Here is a 23,072-nt window from a genome sequence, read left to right as displayed (position 1 = left end):
TAGAAATCTTTTCTTTTAATCAGAATTTTCTGTTTTAAGGGGGAAAAAGTTCACTCAGTCCGTACGTGAAAACGGATAATGCAGTGTAGCTTTTTAATGTAGTATAACGTATTTTCACTTTATAATGATCTTTCAAAAAAACTTGTTTGTCAATATCTTTGTTTCAAATTTACGTCAAAAAGGTGCTACGTGTGATTTGCCGGCGACATTTCTGGTTGAGAAGCCTTAATTTGGGTCCGGCCAATAAATCCGCAGCCCGCTCATTAGTTATTATGTAAAATTAATTATAACCTACTTCTTAGCACTATAGTAGTAATAGACTATGTTCACATTTGTTAATCCTTTTGAAACAACTAGGGGAATTCCTTTATTACTCTAGTTGACAAAAGAGATAAATTGGTGCATTTAATAATGATTTTCTAATTGCTTTAATTGGTTTCGAAGTGATCGATTTCGTTTAAATGACTTGTAAGTCAACGAAACCTACCATTGAAGTCAAAAGATGAACCCAACTTATACACTCACAGCCACGTTAACATATCTACACAGGCAGGTGTTGGCGATTTGTTTTTATCGTGTAAATTGGAAATTATTTCCAATAATAAACGGTCGATTCATAAAGAAATTAAGAAAGATGAATTAAATGTGAATTATCAAAATTAGGAGAGGAATAATATATTATTTGGAAGTAATCCAAAGTATAGAGCATTCACATTTTCATTTTATTAATCTTTAAACTTAAAAGTTAACATTAGCAGGTTAACTTAAAGTGTTCCAGTAAATGTTTGGTGGCACCAATAAGACCAACCTCAACTAACTACTTTCTCTAATTAATCAGAAACTAAATCTCTGCCCTGATGTTAGAGTCATATATTTTATATAATTTCAACAGTTATTTAATTGGGTCTAACGTCATTGGCGTGTACTTTACATGAGTCATGTGTGTATTGAGCTAGCGTGGGAATTAATATATTTGGTATAAAGGGGTGAAAAACTTATAAACGACTTGTGGACTAGTCTATTCTGCTGTTTTAAAAATCCCCGCTTAGCACCGATTATGTCCCGCAAAATCACTAGACTCATCCTCTTTACCTTGATTAATGACTAATTCCCGCCTAACATCGATTATCCGATTATACCGTCCAATCCGATTATTTCCCGTTTAATTTTGTATATACCAATTATTTTTGAAACCAAATATAAATCAAATATATATATTTTTGTTATTTAGATACTGAATTTAAGAATTTATGATGTTTTACAATAATTAATGTACAAATTATTAATTAAAATCATAATTTTTAAAAAAAATTATGTTTTTACCGTCATTTTAAAGATAATACTATAGTTTTATATTTTATTTGATATTTTTTTTCTTCACATAAATAGAATTATACATATATTTAGTACTATATATCTTATTTTATTATTAATTTAATAGAATAATCCTAAAACTAATCCCCGATTAATTCCATTTAATCTCTAATTTTCTCGCTAGGCGCTAGGTCTATCCCATCCGTCCGACTAGTGCCTAACGATTTCTAAAACAGGGATCTAGTCTATCTAATCAACATGGAAAATTAAAAAATAAATATTTTTTCTTTTCAATTCACATGACTGTTCCTAACTTCCTAGTTAAATAGGAAAATAATACCTGAGCAATTGGTGAATATTAGGTTATACCATATATAAGTGATCCTACAAAGGAAATTCTAAATATTAGTTTTTAACATCCCCATATTTATATAATCGTTATGACTCCAACGGTAAATAATGCAAAGAGCCAAATAAAAATGAAATTAATAAAAGTTGGATGTCTTCAAGAGGTAGTTGTCAAATGTCAAAGTGTCATGTGGGTTGCACATGGCAAAAGAAACACAGAGAACATCTGCTGAGATTTTCTGATTGGTCAGTTCGCAAATATATTCCACCATTATATAAATATTCGACGGACCAACCTTATATAAATGTTTGTCGTATACTTCTCATTGGTGTTGCTATGTTATGTTCGTGTCCATCTACGCATCCGGGGGCCACATGACCATGGGCCTTGTTTGCTGCCACGTTTCTTCAAGTTACGAATGTATACGAAATTACGAATGTTTTTTTTTTTTTTTTCTTTCTTTGTTTTTTACGAATGTTACTGTTTTTTCCAAAGAGGTTTGACGATTTTAATATTTCATCTTCCATCTTCGTATTGTATTGTATATATATTTTGGCAAACCCTTGTATACTAATGAAAACAGGCACAAGAGCTTATTCCAGGAAACTACAGACGGTTGTAAACAAAAGGCCGAAAGCAATTGTTGTCTTCAAAATTATCCAACCTCGAAAGGCCGAAAGCAATTGTTGTCTCCAACACAAAAGTTTACCTTTATTCATCTTTTCAAATAAAGATTCGATCTTCTTTCTTGGTGAATATGATGACCATCATTTTTAGGATTTTCTCGTTTTTTATTCTTTCATTCTCATCAACATCTAATAATTTGCCATATGTGATGTGGCATACAATAGTAGTATTTTCCCGTTGATCTACCCAGAGAACGTAACGCTTATACAGTTTTACTTATTTGGTAAAGCCAGCGAATGAGCCTAGCGGATGAGACTATAGTCTCTCAGTCTCAGTTTCCCACATCGTAAACAAACATTATAAAAGAAACAACGATGGGCCAATGGAGAAGTGTTAAGCCTTAAAAGCCCATGAAATATATAAATAGCCTTCACTATGACGAAGTTAGAGCCTTTTTATAAACTTCTTTTGTCTGCGATTAAACTTTACCCATTTCGTTTATAAACTTTTAAATCCAAAAGGTTTTAATGGTACATTACATATTTACATACACAGATACACAGATACACTGATACACGTAGGTCTATATTTTGTGGGTGTGACCAAGTCGATGCGCAAGTTGCTATATGCGGAAAGAAGTAAGCGAAACCAGAAGCATGTGATAGTTTAATTTGTCTTCTTTGGCGATAAAAGCAAATTGGTGGAAAAATTGTAATTGATTAGTTGGGTATACGTCCATTTCAAGCATTGCATCATCATTGTTCACACTTCATGCACTTAAATCACATGTATGTTTCATGGGAATTTATGTGTACTTTTGTAACAAAACGATATATGGACAGAAAGTATACATGGTGGAAAACATCATCTAAGAGAAATTTATATATAGCAACTGATAATAACCTGGACATAATTTATTCGTAAGTAAGATTATGTTCTTCGTTTTGGTCTTTAGTCCGGAAAAAAATTATTGGGCCAAAGCCTAAACCTTATGAGATAACCCAACAATATTCGACTTAACAAACCAATTAGCTCGAGTATTTTATTTTAATTTACTTTAATATCCAACCAAATGGTACATAAATCTGTTAAAAAAAAAAAAAAAAAAAAAATCTGTTACCGACAAAGATCATAAATTGTAGTAGCCTAGTAGGCGTTAGTGTAACGACAGTAAGTAAACATTTAACAAATTATTAAAAGTGATAAGGATTTGACTTTGGTTACAAACTACACAATATGATGACGAGCTAAACTAGCGTTCATATGAAAATTATAAAATTTACATATTTATGTTTTAGATCCAACGACTCCCCAAATAAAGTTTGAAAACTATGTGTTGACTTTGGGGATACGCATAATACATTAGTCACACTATTGTTTCACAACGAGATTTTATCAAAGTCTCCTTTTCTTTCGTTTGTGGTCAACTACTTTTTGACTTTATGGTATGTTATGATTTTCTATTGGTTTCCTGCTCACTACTACACATACGCAAAATGTTAGTATCATGATTTTTTTTTGGGGTCAAAACAAGTATTATGATTGAAGCTAACATAAGTTACATAACAACGCCAAATACTATAATTCATGGAGTTATTATTATTTAATACATCAAAACTATCAATATTAGTTATGAATGTCGTCTAACACGTCTATGATTAACTAGACTAATAATGAACATCTTTGCAAAATTATTTGTGATCCTTAATTATTAGGTCTGATTTCTGATGTTTAACTCCAAGTCCTAGGATTCCCATTCTTTCAGCATCACCTTGAGCTCTTTATTATGACTTACGAGAGCATAAAGGCACCTTTTCGCATAAATAATGACCAATTGTTAAGTGAAATTAAACATTAAAAATTAAGAAATATAATAAAACGGTCCTATCATTTATTCAAAGCAATAAACTTTCTGTAATACACTTCTAGGGTTTTGGTTCTTTTACGCCTTCAATAATTAAGAGATAACACACACACACACACAAAAAAAAAAAAAAAAAAAAACATGATCCAACCTAAGTACGTTGGCATCATACATGTATCTAATAAAGATCTAATATAATAAAAATCATCTACTCAATATCGTATAGAGGATAATCAACGAAGGAGCTAATATTATGATCCAAGCAGTTGTTGTTCAGCATCTCGGTTCCATGAAGCCCGATTGCTTGTGTGTTGTTTTTGTTGGCTATCTCATTGAATAACTCATCTTGGAGATTCTCAAACCCGGTCATAAAGAACATATCGTGTTGATCACTTTGATTGACGGAGTAGTTGGACATCTGCAAAGAGGAATTAATACCGGTGCTACTACTACTACTCATGGAGTTCAATGATGGGGATGAATGATGATGATGATATGATGAAGCAGCTGCGTCAGGATCAATATCAAACAAAACCTTGTTTGGTTCCCAAGAAAATGATTCCAATATCGGATTCTTGATCATGCTTGGTTCTTCCATGGCGAAGGATGTTATTGATGGATCAACCACCTGATCATATAATGTTTGGTTCGATTTAGTGTTCTCGTCATGAAATATTGGGATCTGGTTTTGACTCGATGATGATGATGATGTTGTTCCACGCTCGAATTTGACATTGAGTTGTTGATGAAATGCCTTTTCTTGCTTGCTCAATAGCTTCTTCTTCAGCCTCGTGTTCCAATAGTTTTTGATATCATTGTCTGTTCTTCCCGGTAGTTGTGAAGCAATAATAGACCACCTTCATCAACAAAATTTTAAAATAAAAAATTTAAAATAACATATTATAGTGATAAGAAGGAAATTTTTTAAATAATAAACCTGCTCCCAATAGTAATGTAAAGGCTGCAGATGATGTAATCTTCTTCATCGGTGAAGCCTCCATGCTTCAAGTTAGGCCTCAAGTAATTAAGCCATCTCAAACGACAACTCTTCCCGCACCTCTTAATCCCTTTCATCAATATGTAAAATTCTTAGTATTATATGTTAAAACTATATATAGAGCAATCTATATATTATATGAAAATATAAATCTAACAAATGAATTTGAAAGGATACCAATTCTCTGAGGGAGGGAAATCCAATTGTTGCCGGTGCCGTGTTTTTCGATGTAAGACTTAAGCACGGCGTCTTCCTCCGGCGACCATGGCCCTTTCTTCACCGCCGTCTTGTCGCAGCACGGTGCTCTTCCCATTATCTTTTTGATCTTTCACTTTAAATTTTTTGGTTATATTGTTTATTTCCCTTCCTCTCAATCTTGTTCTCTAGGTATTCTATCTTCTATAGTCTCTCTCTATCTATATGTTATATATAAGAAATTTAGCTTAGTGAACAATGATGATGACAAGTACGTATATGTCTGTATATCTACCATGTAGACTATATATACGGTGAGAAAAAGGCATGATATCATCAGTAGAAGAATCAGTCTCCTAACATTCAAAATAAATATGAATATGACTAAGATATATTTTAATGATGCAAATTTTACAAAAGTAATAATATTTTATAAATAGTTCGAGGGAGGAAATATAATAAAGATGACAGCAAATGGTTTTGCTGTTTTTCCGTGTGGTTCATTCAGCTTATAGGAATTTGTCCAAAACCTATTCATCTATTTTGGACCACGTTTCTTTTTTTTTCCACAAACTAAATTTTATTAATTTAGCAAATGTCTTACATAACGCTTCCAGTAACCAAATTAGTTTTTCTATCGAGTTAACATAATACACATTATCAATACATCCATGTTTAGCTAATGCATGTGCTATACTATTACATTCTCGTTTTGCAAATTGAAAAGCAATTTGTCGTAATCGTGAACCCCACATAGTAATATCTTTCAAAAGATTTCGTATCGAAGCGTTGGTCTTTTGGCCATTTACAAGATTTATTAAAACTGCACAATCTCCTTCAAAGACTATTGATTGATAGCCTCTGATCCAAGCTTGTTGTAGAGATATTAGTAGACTTTTTGTTTCTGTTTCTAGAGATGATCCTGCAAAAGAAAGTTTTGATGCACCCCAAACCAAAGGTTCTCCTTGATGGTTCCTGAATATTCAACCTCATGTTCCTTGTTTTGTCCCATCATTATATCCTGTGTCAAAGTTGCATTTAATAAACGGTTGTAGCGGTGGTGTCCATGTGTTTGCAATTGTGATATTGTTGTGTTGTGCCTCCTTCAGATGTATTGTTTTAATCCATTCATTTGTTTCTGATTTTGCCATTAGAACTGTCTTGCTTGCACTTTCACGGTAATTATTGAAAACTACATTGTTTTTTGCCTTTCATATGCGCCATAAGAGTGAGAAAGGTAGTAGAGAATCAAAATTATTTGATGTTTGAGATGATAGAGTTATGATTCCAGAGATGATCTCTTCTACAGTAGTTGGTAATTGGTTGATATTGAGGAGAGATGTGTTGGACATACGCCATATCATAACAATAAAAGGACATGAGAATAACGCATGGTGATCTGTTTCATCTGTTTTGTTGCATCTTTGGCATATAGGACTGATATCCATACGTTTTGTGCGTAAGCGTGTAGTAACAGGCAACGTTCTCGTGACAATGCGCCAAAGAAAATGTTTGATTTTTGGTAAAATATTCAACTTCCATATTTTGTTTTTAAGCTCCACCGATCCATATGGTCGAAGAATTATTTCACCAGGGTCAAAAGGATAGTGTGTGAGGAACCAGTAGCCTGTTTTAACAGTGTATTCACCTGATTGAGAATAATTCCAAATAAGTTCATCTTTGTCTTTTATTTGAGATAAATGTATGTTTTGGACTATGGCATGCTCTGTTTCTGGGATGATAGAGAATAGTTTTTGATGATCCCACATACGAATGTGACCAGTTGTGGAAATGAGATTTTCTAGGGGTAATGAGGCGTGAGGAATTAGTGTTTGAATTGGTCTAGGAGGATTAGAGTCAATAACATTGTTTACACCAAGTCGTATACTAGCTCTATCCCCTACAACATAGCGAGTGCCCTTTTTAAGAAGGTCTAATCCAATTAAAATTGATGACCATCCATATGATTGGTTTTTCCTTGCATTAGCATCCATGATAGAGTCATTTTTGTAATATCTGTTTTTCATCACTCGAGCAAAGAGAGAGTTGGGATATTGGATTAATCTCCATGCTTGTTTAGCTAGTAGGACATCATTGAATTTTGCTAGATCTTTGAACCCCAATCCTCCTTCCTTTTTTGAAATTTGTAGTTTCTTCCAAGCTATCCATGGGATTCCTCTTTGGTTTAATGATTTTTCCCACCAAAAATTCATTAAAAGTGATTCTATCTCTGAAGTGATACCTAATGGTAATTTAAAGCATGACATAGCATAAACAGGCATGGATAAAGCAACTGATTTTAGCATGATCTCTTTTCCTGTTGGTGATAATTTACTTGCAGTCCATCCACAAGTTTGTTTTTTTACTCTATCAACAATGTATTCAAACATCTCCTTCTTCTTTCAACCAAACTGTTCTGGTAAGCCGAGATACTTACCTCCTCCTCCATGATTTGGGATATCTAGAGTTGTCATTAACCGAGATTGTGTTGTCCCATAAACTCTGCTTCCAAATGTTATCATTGATTTTGAAGTATTTATTTTCTGACCAGAATAGTATTCGTAGACATCAAAAATATCTTTTAGAGCTTGGCAATTTTTCCTATTAGCTTTGCAGAAGAAAAGATAGTCATCTGCAAATTGTAAATGCGTGATGCTTGGAGCACCATTACCAATTCGTATTCCTTGAATATCACCTTCTTGTTCCCTTGATGTGATTAGGTGACTTAGAATGTCTGAACAAAGAATAAATAAATAGGGAGATAAAGGATCTCCCTGTCTAATGCCCCGCATTGGTTTAATATGCCCGTATGGTGATTCGTTAATAAGAACCGAGTAGTTAACAAAGGTGAAATCCGCCATGATCCAACCTATCCACCGATCACAGAAGCCAAAAAGCTTCAATACTGTTTCGATGAAATTCCATTCTATTCGGTCATATGCTTTTGTGACATCTGTTTTCACCGCCATGTAGGTTTGAGATACTCGTTTACGGACTTTTAATGAATGCATTATCTCATGTGCTATCATGAAATTGTCTTGGATAATTCGGCAAGGGATAAAAGCTGCCTGTGAATCTGAAACAATATCATTCAGGTGTGGTTTAAGTCGTTGGACTAAGCATTTTGATACTATCTTGTAGAGAAACATTGCATAATGCTATAGGTCGGTAGTCTGTAAGAGTTTGCGGATTTTCAATCTTTGGAATCATGCATATGTTGGTATGATTTATGCTAGGCTTCATTATAGAGTTTTCAAAGAAATTTCTAACTTCTTGAATGATTTGAGGACCAACTGTTGTCCAACAACTCTTATAGAATCTTGCTGTTAATCTATCTGGACCTGGAGCTTTGTCATCACCAATCGAACAAACAGCTTGATATATTTCCTCATTTGTAAAAACTCTTGTTAAAGTATCATTTGCATCATCCGATACTCTTGGAGCAAAACCCGCGAACTCTGTAGGTGAAACATGGTGAACAGAAGTTGTGTATATGTTTGTGAAGAAATATTCGGCATGGTCTCCTATTTCTTTTTCTCCTTGGTGAGTGATCCCTTGGTCATCATTGATAGAGTTAATCCAATTCTTAGCAAATCTTGTCTTAGCACAAGCATGGAAAAAACTGGTGTTGCGATCTCCGGAAGTCATCCACTGGTTTCTGCTTAGTTGTTTCCAATGTGTTTCCTCATCAACATAGGCTTTAGTAGAGCGTCTTGGAGGTCAGGAATTGTTTGTCGTATAGCTGGGATTAAACTCTCCATGGCATAGTTTAGTTTTTCTTGAAAAGACACAATTCTTTGTTCTGAGTTTAAACGATTTGTTCGTTTTAAACTTGTCATTGCCTGCCTGCAATTTTTAATGCGTTGGTTGATTGGTATATCCATAGAATCTGAATCCGAAAACCATCCATTCTTAACCGTTTTTTGAAAGTTTGTAACGTCAATCAATCGTTTATCAAACTGGAATGACCAATGTTTGTGTCGTGTGAGATCTTTTAGGTCCAAGAGAATCGGTTTATGATCAGAGTGGAGTTCGAGATTCCTTTCAACAATGCAGAAGCAGCAGAGGAGTTGATGGTCCTGAATCAACTTCGCACAAAGAATCAGCGAACAACTTCGGTAGGTTCGTGTTCTGTTCACAAAGGATTCGACGGAGGCGTGGGGGCCCCGGTACTCCCAATAGATCCAATATGAAGATCCTCTCATGGAATTGTCAAGGGATTGGACCACAACTAACTACTTCTCGTTTAAAAAACTATGTTTTAGTACTAAGTGTGATATCTTATTCCTATCTGAAACTCTCAATCAAACTGATGTAATAACTAAACTTAAGTGTGACTTAGGATTTTCTAACGTTATTATTTAGCCCCCTCAAGGTAGGAGTGGTGGCTTAGCCTTGTTTTGGAATGACAATGTATATGTCTCCTTGATTTCTAAAGATGAGAGACTCATTGATGTTTCAATTATCTTTAATAAAAATATATTTTATTTGTGTTGTGTGTATGGCCATCCCAATCCTAGTGAAAGACATGAGCTATGGGATCGGTTAGAACAACTGTCACATACACGACATACGCCATGGATACTAATTGGTGATTTTAATGAGATAACTTCCAACAGGAAAAAACTAGGAGGTCCATTGCGTGAAGAATGAACTTTCCAGAACTTTTGATACATGATATCTATATGTGATCTTCAAGATATACATTCTAAAGGTAATCCATTCTCATGGGTTGGAGAACGACACTCTCACACAATCCAATACTGTTTTGATAGAGCTATGGTTAATTCTGCTCGTGATGCAAGCTTTCCGAATGCAGAGAATTACTTTTTGGACTACGTTTCATTATGTAATTATAGATTATATTGGAACCATCATATATAATCTTCTAGATGGAAAAGCAAATGGCTGACAGCTGACTTGACCTGAGAAACTGAGATTCCGAGAATTAGTCCTAAAATTTTGAAAAAAAATAAAAATTACATTCTTTATTCCAGTTTACAAAAAGTAACACAAGAAGAAAATAAAATACGAGCAAATAGAGAAAAAATGTTTTAATGAAAACCCCTTTTTCAACACGCTAACGAGGAATCGGTCTTCTTGGTACGATCGACGATCGAGTACAAATATTTTAACGTCAGTTTAAATTTGTATATAAAATATGTTTGAGACTTTCAGTTATGTGTTAAACCTTTGCCCAAAAAACCAAAAAAAATTATGTGTTAAACCCACAAAAGAGTGTTCATTATTATCCTTAATACTATAATTAAATCAAGCACTCTCATACTTATAAAACTATATTCTTTTAGCAATTGTTAAAATAAAATAAAAGAGATTTCCAATTGCAAATTAACCGATTTTTGGAATCCGAAAAACGAAATTATTATCAATTTGATTATGTCTACTGTCTACATATGAAAAAAAATGAATAAGACAAAATAAGCAGGTTAAACTTTTGAATTGTTGACTTCATTATTTAAACTCTTTTTACTAGTCCACGAGACAATTTTTGGATAAGGTCTTTAAGACCATATCAATACTTTTATTTATAGATTAATTTAACGATTGATAAAGAATGTTCGTTTGGTTTTTCGAAAATTAAAAGTAGACAAGTGTTATGTGAAAGATAATATCGTTGACAAAAAGATCTCTTACAATTTTTAGCTGTCGAAAAAGCCTTTAAAGTCACGGTCTATTTAAAAGCCCAGCCCATATTAGTATACGCAGGTCCATTTATGAGCCCAAAAAGGCGATACCTTACGCGCCTAGATAAAGCAATTAATTAACAGTTGCCATACACTGTTATTTACACAAAAAGACTAAAAATATTCGTAACGAATAATTCGATAAGGCAATGTATGCCATATACGTAGAAACTTCAATGCACCGATTTAATACATATACGCAAATATATATGATGAATTATCCTCGTTTCCATATTTGTTACAATTTTAGATTCATTTTTCTTTATCTTCTTCGATTTTTATCTTGGTAGATAATTATCATTCCCTTCAAAGACAATATTTTGTAATTAATTCTCCTTCTCAATTTAATTCTCCCTTTCTCTCTCGCTCCCTTATATATAAAACGATAGTTTTGCCTTGTCTCCATATCACTTACAATCGTTTTAACTCTCTCTACAGAAACTAATCTCCTTTTTACTATTGTTTGAGATGGCCCAAATGACAATGAACGTCGAAGCTAACGTGACGGTGACCCCTGATGGTGGGAAAAGGGCTTACGTCACTTTCCTTGCCGGAAACAAAGACTACTGGATGGGTGTGGTTGGTCTAGCCAAAGGACTTCGCAAGGTGAAATCGGCTTATCCTCTTGTTGTGGCGATTCTTCCTGACGTGCCTGAAGAACACCGTCAAATCCTAGTGGCTCAAGGATGCATTATCCGTGAGATCGAACCGGTCTATCCGCCGGAAAACAAAGCCGGTTATTCCATGGCGTATTATGTTATCAACTACTCCAAGCTTCGTATTTGGGAGGTAAAAATCTTACTTATTATTACGTCTCGAATAATACTTGTAAGAAAATGTTTTTGCCATATATATATTACTAACGACTTATAAACATATATATGCTATATGCAGTTTGTTGAGTATGAGAAGATGATATATCTAGATGGGGACATACAAGTGTTCAGAAACATCGATCATCTGTTCGATACTCCTCGTGGCTACTTGTATGCTGTCAAAGATTGCTTTTGCGAGGTGTCTTGGACCAAAAGTCCTCAATACAAGATCGGTTACTGCCAACAGTCGCCTGAAAAAGTGACATGGCCTGTCGAAAGCCTCGGTGCTCCACCTCCGGTATATTTCAATGCCGGTATGTTGGTTTTTGAACCAAATCTTGTCACTTACGAAGATCTTCTTCGTGTTGTTCAACTCACTATCCCAACTTTGTTTGCTGAACAGGTCCGATTTTTTTCTTTATTTTTTTCATTATTTGATTTGAGTTTCTAATACTATACAATTCTAATATAAATTTATTTTTTTTTGGTAGGATTTTCTGAATATGTACTTCAAAGACATTTACAAACCAATCCCTTCGACCTACAACCTCGTATTGGCTATGCTTTGGCGTCATCCAGAACACGTTGACCTTGACCAAATCTGTGTTGTTCATTATTGTGCTAATGTAAGTTTTATTTTTTTTCTTTACGTATTTGTAAAAATATATTCCTAGTTATTAAATTTGTATATTTATATTCTATTTAATAGGGTTCGAAGCCTTGGAAATACGATGAGACTGAAGAACATATGGAGCGAGAGGACATCAAAATGTTGGTAAAAAAATGGTGGGAGATTTATGAAGATTCGAGTTTAGATTACAAGAACTTTGGCGAGAGTGAGTCTAAGCTGAATCAGACCGCTGCACCATTGGCTTCCAAGGACCCTGCTGGCGATGTGCTAACGAACCTTGCCCCCTCGGCCGCATAACCAAATCTTTTTATGTGGAGGCGCTATAATCTATATCTACGCAAATTCTTTTTTGTTTCTTTTTTGGTTTTTTAAGGGTTAGCTATATATAATTTTATCATAATTATATAGCAACCTCGTTTAAGTTTTTATGTTTTGAGTTTAGAGTGGTGGTCTTGTGTTTTTGTTTTGACTTTTTTTTTTGTCAATGTCGGCCTTGACCACCCTTTATCTCTCTTATTTATAATCAATAATAAGAATGCTCTTTTGGCTTTCATTCTCTTCTATTCGTTCCTTTCTTTTTTTAAAAACTGCATAATATACACATCCAGTATAAAAATAAGTTTGGTATAAGTGATAATGTGTATAAATTAACAATCGATGTAATATTGAACAAGTTTTTGACTTTTTGTTTTGGTTAAACGGAAAGAATGACTAAGAACACCAATGCATAAAAACCGCAGTAAATATGATATTTCTATTGCTTCTAGAGAATAAAGTAATGACTCTTTTCTTGATACTTATAATATTACTATTAGCAAGTTACCCGATTCATTAAAATCTCACTATTAATGAATTTGGATCAAAGTAATATATATGTTAAATAAAGAAATCGAGTTTATACGGTAGTTTGTTGCAAAAGCCTTTAAGGAATTTCCTAAAGTTCATGCGAATTTCCTAAATAACATGATCTTAACTCTTAAGGACATTTTCTTTTAATTAATTTCATTTAAGCTGGAATATTTCCGATTCTGAAACTAACCGTTCCCTACCAATATGGTAAGAAAATAATAACTAAGAGAGATTATTCATATCTTAAATTTTAAGGATCCGTCAAAAATGTAAATCTATTTATGAGTCGCGCTCCCTCCGTTATCCAATTTTAGATTTTATATGGAAACTATATATATCTCATAAGGTCATAATATCAATTAGCATATTTTGCAACCTCATACGATTCTGCCAAATATTCAAACTGCAAACTTCTCGACCAAATTTTTGACAACTAACTTTTGAAATCTCGTTATTTGATTTAATATTTACCTGGGCCGCACTTATGCCCATGGGCCTCGTAGTGCAGCCTTTAGCAAGTAAAATAATTTCCACCAATTACCCCTTTTTTAAAAAAAAACCCTGATAATAGTTGTAGATTTTCTAACAATACGGCCTTTAACTAAACTAACCATTTCACATTTAAGTCATAAAACAAATCTCCGAAACTCCTAAATCTTAACAAATGACGCCAGGAAAAAATTATTTGAGTAGCAAAATTTTTAAAAAAAGAAAGAAAAAACTGCAACAAAAATATGATAGTGACCGTTATTTCAAAAGATGAGAAAATAAATCAACGTCACGCGAGTCAGGTCAGGACCCCAGATATCTTCGAGATCTTTCACTGCGAAAAGACAAAACTGCACTATGAGTTTCTGAAGCATATGGTCCCCTGCTCACCTTGGGGGCATTTTTGTCATCTCAACGCTGCAAAGTTCCTCTTCCTCCTAATCATCATCAGATATTATTGCTTTATCTGTTGGGCTTTGTCGTTTCATTATTTTTCAATTTCTTTATAAATTTTAATAACCACACAAATGCAGATTAATGTAATTATAACCACGTATCAACCAAAAAAAGAGTAATAAAACCACGTATTTAACTAGTAACAAACATAAAAGTTTCAGAGTGTTATATACAAACAATATTTTGACTACGAGTACTTTTTATCTTAATTTCATGAAAATTATTTCCAAATAACAAATACTTTAAAAAAAATAATTAGTTTGCAAATAATAACTTTTCCTAAAACAGATTAAAACATTTAAATACATGAGGAAAAAAAAAAAAGAGTTGTTTAATCATATATGTGAGGGGACCTATGTAAGACTTGACGAACAAAAATTGTGATACCTAACTAAAATGGTAAGACCTCACAATGATGATAATAGACTATTACAAGGACGAAGACACGAAGAGACACACCGACTTTATTTGGCCGACTCGATAGCGAAAAGAAAGGTCATCGTTTCTCTTTCCTCGCCTTTTCTAACTTTCTTTTCTCACAACTTCACACACACTATATATATATACGTATCTGTTTGGATACAAAGATTGCATCATGGCTTGCGTTTACAAGTCTTAGTCCCCATAGTCACTAATCCACTAACGTGACTCACTCTTTTCCCTAAATGTATGTATGTGTGTATTTTGAACCCCAACAATTTCAAAATCTTATACGTTTAACTGAATAATTGATTTCGAACCAACTTTTAGAAGTGTAGAATATTAGTTTTTTTCTTTCTTTCTTTCTTTCGAATCAGCCTAATGTAGGAATTAGGATACCCCATTAGGTAAGAGAAAAGACAATGAATCATTGTTATGTGCAGTCAGTGTGATGTTTTATATGTGTGTAATAATATTATTGTCATCATATTGTGAGATACATATGAAATTTTGGAAATTTTCTTAAATGACGTTTCGCTGAAAATAAACCATGTAAAACCTAAAAGAATGTCGGAGTCTTAAAAAAACGAATGTAAGGAGTTTTGTATTCTGGTCACATTTCCTTGCATATATATATATTCGTAAGAGTAGACTTTTGTTGTCAAAGGCTCAATGATTCGTGTCTTTACAAAGTCAAGATCTCGATGTGATTGGAAGAATATTTACTTATATATTCCTATTAATCTTGCAGTTTTCTTTATCCTATGAATTAATGTGATTAGTCATTTAAATAATAAAATTCCCTTTCTTTTTCCCCAATATGGTTCAATTATTCGAGCCCGTTTACATTATCGGGTAATATTCGTTACGTGCTTTTTAGTTTCGAACCTGCGAATAGTTTGATAATTCAATTCCTCATAAAAAGACAAGAATAATCTGTTTTAGATGCTTTATTTTAATCAGAAATGAAAACTAAACTAATTAAGAAAAGAGTAGTTGTATGGTTTATAAAGTTCATTTAGCGTGCAAACTATGATATAATAACACGAATATAGTATGAATATGATATAGCCTTTAATTAATTAGCACACGCTTATGACATGATATACAGTTAGAATCAATTTCGTTCGATCGATGATAATCTTCTTAATATGTATAATAACAATATAATATTCTTTTTGACATCCTACAAAAATCATTATAGAAAAAAAAAATCCATCCCTAATTCCAATAATTTCGGCATATAATTCTCAAGTGTATATATTCTTGATTAACTTAGATTAAAACTAGATCGTCAATTTTGGTGGCTTTCTTAAAAACCTTAACAGACGGCTCCTTTTTTGTGTGTGTCCATTATTATTACCCGAAATTGAGTGGAAATTTGAAATGGGATTATAACAAATAAAGAAGCATCATCCATGATTTGACTTATGCATAGTTTATATATAATGAAAAAGGAAAAAAAAAAACAAAAAAGAAAAGGAACAAAATAAAAGACATGAAAAGCAACATGTCTGGTTGGCCGTAGAGCCGGAGATATGACAAAAAAAAGGATCAGACAATTCTTCTATCATTCATCCAACTTAGTCCCTCTTTTACTATACATAATTATTATTTTCCAAAATATAAAATAATTTTCTTTTTGATTAAAACTTCTCCCTTTTTTTTTCTTGGGATAAAACTTCCCACTGGCTTTTCGATATGTTTAACCAAGTCAGAAGTTTATGACATGTTTCCCACGCTTTTAACGAAATAATACGTTTATACCATATAGTTGTATTCATTTTTATATATTTATAACTCATTTCTCAGTTTTCATATTTCATTTTACTGAAAATATGGAAAGTATGCGCAAGTTTTTATAAAAACTATTCAGTGGTATATATTTAATTACTTTTCAAAAAAAAAATTGGTTTACATATCTGATCAATGTTTATTTAGTCAACAACTCTTATGAATATTTAACAAATCATGAACCTGATGGTATCATGTACTATCTTCTATGTCACATAATTTTTTAAAATATGTGAATCCTTAAATATAAAAGGTCATCGACTTAGTTTCCATCAAACAAATGGTTCTACAAAATCAGAACGATATCAATCTAACTGAACAAAACCCAAACTACTAACACATGTAGTTGACATTTTCTTAATACACAAATATTAAATTAGTTAAAAAGGATAAAAAGACAAAAAAAAAAGAACCAAATTAAACCGGATCAAACCCAATAAATAAAAATAAATGTACTAAATAATGTGTGGGGTGGGGGTGGGGGCTGAATCGGAATTAGACACTCTTATCATACCAAATCATTGAAGGGACCTACATGTCTGGAACTGACACGTGTCGGACCTAACAGACAATGATACTGTTTTGCAAGTTTCGTATAATTGGTTTCTTTCTTGTGTCGTGTGTGGATAAGTCTGTGTGTGTGTGAGAGAGATGATCGCATGATGGATGGATGGTGCCTAAGTGTTGATGACATTAGAACCACCACTTTTTTTTTCTTTTTTAATTTTCTTCCCCTAATCTTTTTTTTCCTACCATCTAATCTATATTCCAATTTTCTTATTACTACTTTTGTTCTTCACCGCACCAATTATACGACTTTTTTATTTATTTATCAATATGTATTTTGGTTGTGGATGAGGTTGTTTTGTTTTCTATCGATGGATTAGTAGTCTAAACCTAATTTTTTAATCGTCTTCCAATCATCTAAACCATCCCAAAAGGTACTACGAGTTGGGGTCACACCGTTATTTTAGATTATTTTTTTATAATATGGACATCTTTTTTACCCTTTTGTCTTTATTCTTACCCTCTTTTTCACGCATTTTTTATTGGTTTTAATTTCCCCCACCCTTTTCAGAAGTCAATGTTTATCTTTATTCCGTGTCATTTTTTTAAAAAACCGTGTTATTATGGACTTAAAATGCCGACATATTCTTTATAAGAAAAAAAAAACTGGTATCTACAAAAGTTTGGTAAGTATATTACTGTCATTGTACTACCATATTTTTTTTTTATCATCCCAAACAAAATATCTGGCTGCTACGTACCACATGTTTCAGTAACGATTATGGTAATCACACCAAGACTGCTTATTCATCAAGAAAAATCTAGTAAAATCTTGTCTTTGATTCTGACCTTCTTCCACGCTCTATCTTTTTGTCATGTAATGTGATTATTTTGATATGATTACGCGTCATGGAACACACGCTCCAGAAAACTATAAATTGTGATAATATTTAAAATTCCATAACAATAAATAACACAAACCCAAAAAATTATCATGAACGTCTCTGGTTACTGGAAGATCGCCTAAATGACTGATTATTTAAATTATCAGATCAATAATTACTAGTATTTTGTCTTCTCGTTCGTGCTTTGAGTTTGAATAGTCTAGATATCGGGTCTTTATTGAAAATAACTTGATTTAGTCATGACTCATGATTTTTCCAGTGTTGACGCTCGAGTCTTAAATACAACACTAGGACTATGCAACTATTAAATTATACTACATGAAATTGTAAATGACATGTGTCGTCTCGTCGTGTTCACACCTTTCCCCTTAGGAGACTGGTCTTGCCGTCGGGGACCAAAAAGAAATACAATATATAATTATGTATATAATAATCTAAATTATTTTCAAAGTTTGCAGTTTGTCAGATGGTTAAATGTAATCGTAGATTGGAATCACATATCTGTATCTTCGCCACACATTCTCAGAACTATGTACTGTATGTTCTAAAGTTTCAATTATTTTTGTTCCAAACGACAAAATTGACCCTTTAAATAAAGTCAGAAAGATTTTTTTTTGTAATTGGCGAATGCAATCTTTTTAGTCAAAAGACACCAGCAAAAATTATACTTCAGGAAATTGCAGTTCTAACTTCTGATGCATTGACGATTCTAGCTTGATCTAGCAAATTGTCGGATTATTCGGATATTAGTCTACACCGATCAAAGTAAACCAAACTAACTGTGTAGTAAAAGCGATTTTAACAAAATTGTGACTTTGTCCACTTCTCCTTCGCAGCCACGCTTATATTAATTTGTACAATATGGGTAACCTAACTTTGTTGGAAAGTGCCAAAGCCAATAAAACGTGCCACGTCGACCTTTCTAGTTAAGTCCCTCAACAATCTTTATTATTTCTGTTTGACGAATCATATGCCACCACCGGCATGAATGATTATCAATCTTCTTGTTCCACCCGTTTCTATTTTCATACCATTGACAATATTTGATGTAAAATAATATAACTCAATGTACAAGGATTCCGTCGTTAACAATGAATTCAGTTTTTTGTTCTAGCTATTTTCTATTTTTAAAAAATGTAAAAATAGAGACACGATATCTATCGTGTAAAAATTTTATGCGATCGCGTGAATTTTTTAGTTCATGACATTTTTGTCTGTTCGCAAGTTATCTCATACTTATGCATTTTCTACTTAAATGTTAATTAATAAAAACATATTATTAATAAAAATGCGGTGCAAATAAAATAGTTAGAAATCATTGAATGAGTAAGTCCCAACACAATCTGGCCAGATCAAGAGAACTGAACCTAAAACAAGAAAGTGGAGATCACAATCCTTAACCCAAATAATAATATATACAAGAACGCAGAATATAAAAAGAAGTTAGAAGAGATTATTTAAAAAAAAAAAAAAAAACCAATGTGTAGTGTGAGGAGGTTGAAGATTGGTAGGCAAGCTGACATGTTACCCATATCTGCCTTCCTCAAGCAAAGCATGGAGTGATAGACAATTCATGTGGTCTCTTATTTAAAGTCCCCTCTTAATCACTTCTCTAATTACTAGTACTGCCTTACTTTTTTTTCTTCTTCTCTGTCTCTTAACTATATTGACACTATGTTGGAATAGAGAGCAAATAGAGCTAAATTAAAAATTAAAATCTACCTCTTAATAAGGTCGTAAAGATATAATTTGATTATTAACTAAAACCATTTTTTTTTTGTACAAAAAAAAACTAAAACTGTTTTTTTTGAAGAAGGTCTTCAGTTCAGTTCAATTAATTATGTTTCGGGGTATATTACACGAATATCTGCACTTGAGTGAATAATTTTACAAAATATTTATCGGAGAACATATCAACTTTGAAGGTGGGCATGGGAGGATATAGAATCGTTTCATCATGTGCTGTAATTGTAACTTTTTGTTGTTGTTGTTGTAATTATAACAAATACTTAAAACAATGTATTAATGGTATTTAAAAAAAAACGTTTATGAGGAAAATGAAAAATATCAATCCGGATATAAGAGTCAAGTAACTGGCCAGTGGCCACCGAAAATCAAAAGTTTTGGAGATTCAATTTTTTATATTTTTATATTACATTTATTTTAATTATAATATATTAGTATTGCATTTTTCCGTTAAATTATATAAAGATGACCGGATTTCGCTACCTTTGATTTTTTTTTTTGGTTTACAGAAACCAATATAATTTTTAAATCACATCAATCATTTGTGACAAAATAAGTATTCTCTCCGTTTCAAAATATAAGATGTTTTAACTAAATCACACAGATTAACAAGTCTTTACTTTTAACAAGTTCAACCAATCAGAAATAATACTGCATAATATAAAATACTAAACTAATCTATAAGTTGCATAGAAACTTGAAACAAAAAACTTTTCTAAAATATCTTATATTTTGAACGGAGAAAGTATATTCTAAAAGGGAATAAATTTGAATACAATAGATAATTAGATATTATTGAAAAAAAAAGATTGAAGTGGGAAGAATAGTTGCAAGTGGGGTGCTCATTTGGTCAACCTTTGTAAGTGAGAAAATTAAAAGGAGAGAGAATTTGTGCCATCATAATTTCCCACATTCTTTTTTTTTTTCAAAAATTCTATTGAAAAAAATATAAGCAAAAATAAATCCAATCCTTTGATTAATTCTAATTATTAGCCACCCACCCACCCATCAAAAAAATAAAATATATATTTTTTAAAATGCCTCTCTTCTCCTTCTTAAGAAGAAGGCTCTTGGTTTCATTTCGTCCCATAATCTTCCAAACTTCACCAAAATAAATTCTCAAGAAAAATAAAAACTTTTTTTTTCCTCTTCATAGTAATACTTCTCAAGATCTTAAAGATTTGATTAATAAGAAGAATCAAATACGAAGATCAAATTCTTTTATCTTCAAATGGGTTTTGATGATTCATGCAACACAGGTCTTGTTCTTGGTTTAAGCCTCTCACCAGCGTCTAATAATTACAATCATGCCATCAAGAAAGCTTCCGCCACCGTGGACCACCGTTTCATCAGGCTCGATCCGTCGTTGACTCTAAGCCTATCCGGTGAGAGTTACAAGACCAAAACTGTTGCCGGCGCCGGAGACCAGATTTGCCGGCAGACTTCTTCTCACAGCGGAATCTCATCTTTCTCGAGCGGAAGGGTAAAGAGAGAGAGAGAAATCTGCGGTGGAGACGGCGAAGAAGAGGCGGAGGAGACGACGGAGAGAGTAGTGTGTTCGAGAGTGAGTGATGATCATGAAGATGAAGAAGGTGTTAGTGCTCGTAAAAAGCTTAGACTCACTAAACAACAATCTGCTCTTCTTGAAGATAGCTTCAAACTTCATAGCACCCTTAATCCCGTAAGATATTATTACTAGTTTATTATTTCCTTAATTAATCTCTTCTTATTTACGTTAAATATAATCATACCCTTATTTAATTTTCTATGAAATTCACAGAAGCAAAAACAAACCCTTGCGAGACAGCTAAATCTAAGGCCTAGACAAGTTGAAGTATGGTTTCAAAACAGGAGAGCTAGGTAAAATTTAATTTATTAATTTATTAAATTTTATAATATCATATACTGTATTTCTTTCTTTCTTTTTTTGGTTCTTAATTAATTTTGTTTTGGATAAATTTGAATTTGGACAGGACAAAACTAAAGCAAACAGAAGTGGATTGTGAGTTTTTGAAGAAATGTTGTGAGACTCTAACGGATGAGAATAGAAGGCTTCAAAAGGAGCTTCAAGATCTTAAGGCTTTAAAACTGGCTCAACCGTTTTACATGCATATGCCGGCGGCAACTTTGACGATGTGCCCTTCTTGTGAGAGACTTGGCGGTGGTGGAGGTACCGGAGGAGCCGGCGGAGGTACGGCAGCGGTTGATGGAGAAACGGGGAAAGGAGCTTTCTCCATCGTCACAAAGCCTCGTTTCTATAACCCTTTCACTAATCCTTCTGCAGCTTGTTAGTTACTTATTAATTAATTTTTTTTTTTGGGGGGTTTTTTTTTCTTAAATCAAATTACGAATTAGTTAGAAAGTAAAGTCCCGGGAAAAAATATTACGTTGAAATTGGGGGAAAAGGGGGTATATAGTCTTTATATTTAAAGACTCTTCAACGATTCCACTTTATTTTTCGGTGGGATTGTTGGTTGATGAAGAAAAAAAAATAGTTTGTAATTATAAGCTTTAAATTTGTAGCGGAAATAGAAGAAGATATTAGGACTTACTAATCCATCTTCTTTTGTTTGTTTTTCTTTCTTTCCTGCAAATATGTATTATGGTAGTATAATTTTGCCTGTAAAAACATAAATATATATATATATATATAAGTTTCGTACAACTTTGCAATGCTTTATTACGTCTCCTTAACAAATGATTGTTCATTCATGCGACTATAATATTAATTTATAAATTTCCTATCGTCAAATAATCAATATGGGTCATTTTCAGGAAAAAAAAGATATTAATAATAATTCAATATGGTTTCTAATTTCAGTTCACACTAAAAACGACGTAAACAACTAAACACTGCTTCCTTATTTTATTGATTTTTTAAATGTTCCTATGGATATTGATTCTACTAACAGGACGATTCGTGTATATATTTGTAAAAGTATCCACTAAAACTTTATAGTTTCAGAGTTTCTGCACTTTGATTAGCTAAAAATCTCCAATATTCTTCACTTATCGTTCATCTAAATGAGACACTGGTGCCAACTTGGTTTTGTTTTCAACCGTCGAACCCAAAAATGGAAATATAATTGACTGAAATATATTTCCCACCAATATAGAAAACACTTATAAGTATAACTAGATAGATGGAGAGAATCTCAAAACTTTAAGAAGGTAAAAGGGATCATCCGGTAAAGCCAAACGATCGATTTCATATTAAATCGATTTTTGAAAAAAAAAACACATTTATTATTTGGCTTCAGATAAATCGATTATTTATTAATTTGTTTTTGTGTCTAGAGGTGGAAAACCAAACAAAACTGAAAAATCATCTGATGGGTGTGAATGATTTTAAGTGAGAGAGATAAAGGGTGTGGGGCTAAGAGGTTAGCTCACGTGTATTGATACATCT

The 23,072-nt window shown here is 32.7% G+C and overlaps 3 protein-coding genes across 3 annotated transcripts; 2 read left to right on the top strand and 1 right to left on the bottom strand.

Annotated features, from left to right (window-relative positions):
* The first annotated feature begins 3,658 nt into the window (after window positions 1-3,658).
* LOC104720983 (galactinol synthase 6-like) lies at window positions 3,659-12,794 on the top strand. Its single transcript, XM_010438883.2, has 5 exons — window positions 3,659-3,709; window positions 11,490-11,840; window positions 11,946-12,269; window positions 12,358-12,492; window positions 12,576-12,794. The coding sequence occupies exons 2-5, from the start codon at window positions 11,520-11,522 to the stop codon at window positions 12,792-12,794; spliced, it is 999 nt and encodes a 332-aa protein (XP_010437185.1). The 5' UTR covers window positions 3,659-3,709; window positions 11,490-11,519.
* Window positions 4,160-5,627, bottom strand: LOC104720984 (transcription factor MYB87-like). The gene is made up of 3 exons (XM_010438884.3): window positions 5,329-5,627; window positions 5,092-5,221; window positions 4,160-5,011 (listed from the first exon to the last, which is right to left on the bottom strand). The coding sequence occupies exons 1-3, from the start codon at window positions 5,462-5,464 to the stop codon at window positions 4,363-4,365; spliced, it is 915 nt and encodes a 304-aa protein (XP_010437186.1). The 5' UTR covers window positions 5,465-5,627; the 3' UTR covers window positions 4,160-4,362.
* A 7,760-nt stretch (window positions 12,795-20,554) lies between the features above and the next one.
* On the top strand, window positions 20,555-22,328 carry LOC104720981 (homeobox-leucine zipper protein HAT22). Its single transcript, XM_087471597.1, has 3 exons — window positions 20,555-21,344; window positions 21,444-21,523; window positions 21,637-22,328. The coding sequence occupies exons 1-3, from the start codon at window positions 20,895-20,897 to the stop codon at window positions 21,953-21,955; spliced, it is 849 nt and encodes a 282-aa protein (XP_087327723.1). The 5' UTR covers window positions 20,555-20,894; the 3' UTR covers window positions 21,956-22,328.
* The last annotated feature ends 744 nt before the right edge of the window (window positions 22,329-23,072 follow it).

This window comes from Camelina sativa, chromosome 11 (genome assembly GCF_030686135.1).
Source record: "Camelina sativa cultivar CO46 ecotype springtype chromosome 11, ASM3068613v1".
Taxonomy (NCBI): Eukaryota; Viridiplantae; Streptophyta; class Magnoliopsida; order Brassicales; family Brassicaceae; genus Camelina; species Camelina sativa.
Note: the sequence above shows the minus strand (reverse complement) of the source record. Positions and strands in the feature narration are given on the sequence as shown.

What these genes read in the sequence shown, in the direction of transcription:
- LOC104720984 (XM_010438884.3), bottom strand. Translation starts at nt 5,464, where the DNA reads ATGGGAAGAGCACCGTGCTGCGACAAGACGGCGGTGAAGAAAGGGCCA. An exon ending in TTCCCTCCCTCAGAGAATTG is followed by an intron (nt 5,222 to 5,328) that starts GTATCCTTTCAA and finishes TATTGATGAAAG; the next exon opens with GGATTAAGAGGTGCGGGAAG. An exon ending in TACATTACTATTGGGAGCAG is followed by an intron (nt 5,012 to 5,091) that starts GTTTATTATTTA and finishes TTGTTGATGAAG; the next exon opens with GTGGTCTATTATTGCTTCAC.
- LOC104720983 (XM_010438883.2), top strand. Translation starts at nt 11,520, where the DNA reads ATGGCCCAAATGACAATGAACGTCGAAGCTAACGTGACGGTGACCCCT. An exon ending in CCAAGCTTCGTATTTGGGAG is followed by an intron (nt 11,841 to 11,945) that starts GTAAAAATCTTA and finishes TGCTATATGCAG; the next exon opens with TTTGTTGAGTATGAGAAGAT. An exon ending in TTGTTCATTATTGTGCTAAT is followed by an intron (nt 12,493 to 12,575) that starts GTAAGTTTTATT and finishes TCTATTTAATAG; the next exon opens with GGTTCGAAGCCTTGGAAATA.
- LOC104720981 (XM_087471597.1), top strand. Translation starts at nt 20,895, where the DNA reads ATGGGTTTTGATGATTCATGCAACACAGGTCTTGTTCTTGGTTTAAGC. An exon ending in TTCATAGCACCCTTAATCCC is followed by an intron (nt 21,345 to 21,443) that starts GTAAGATATTAT and finishes TGAAATTCACAG; the next exon opens with AAGCAAAAACAAACCCTTGC. An exon ending in TTTCAAAACAGGAGAGCTAG is followed by an intron (nt 21,524 to 21,636) that starts GTAAAATTTAAT and finishes GAATTTGGACAG; the next exon opens with GACAAAACTAAAGCAAACAG.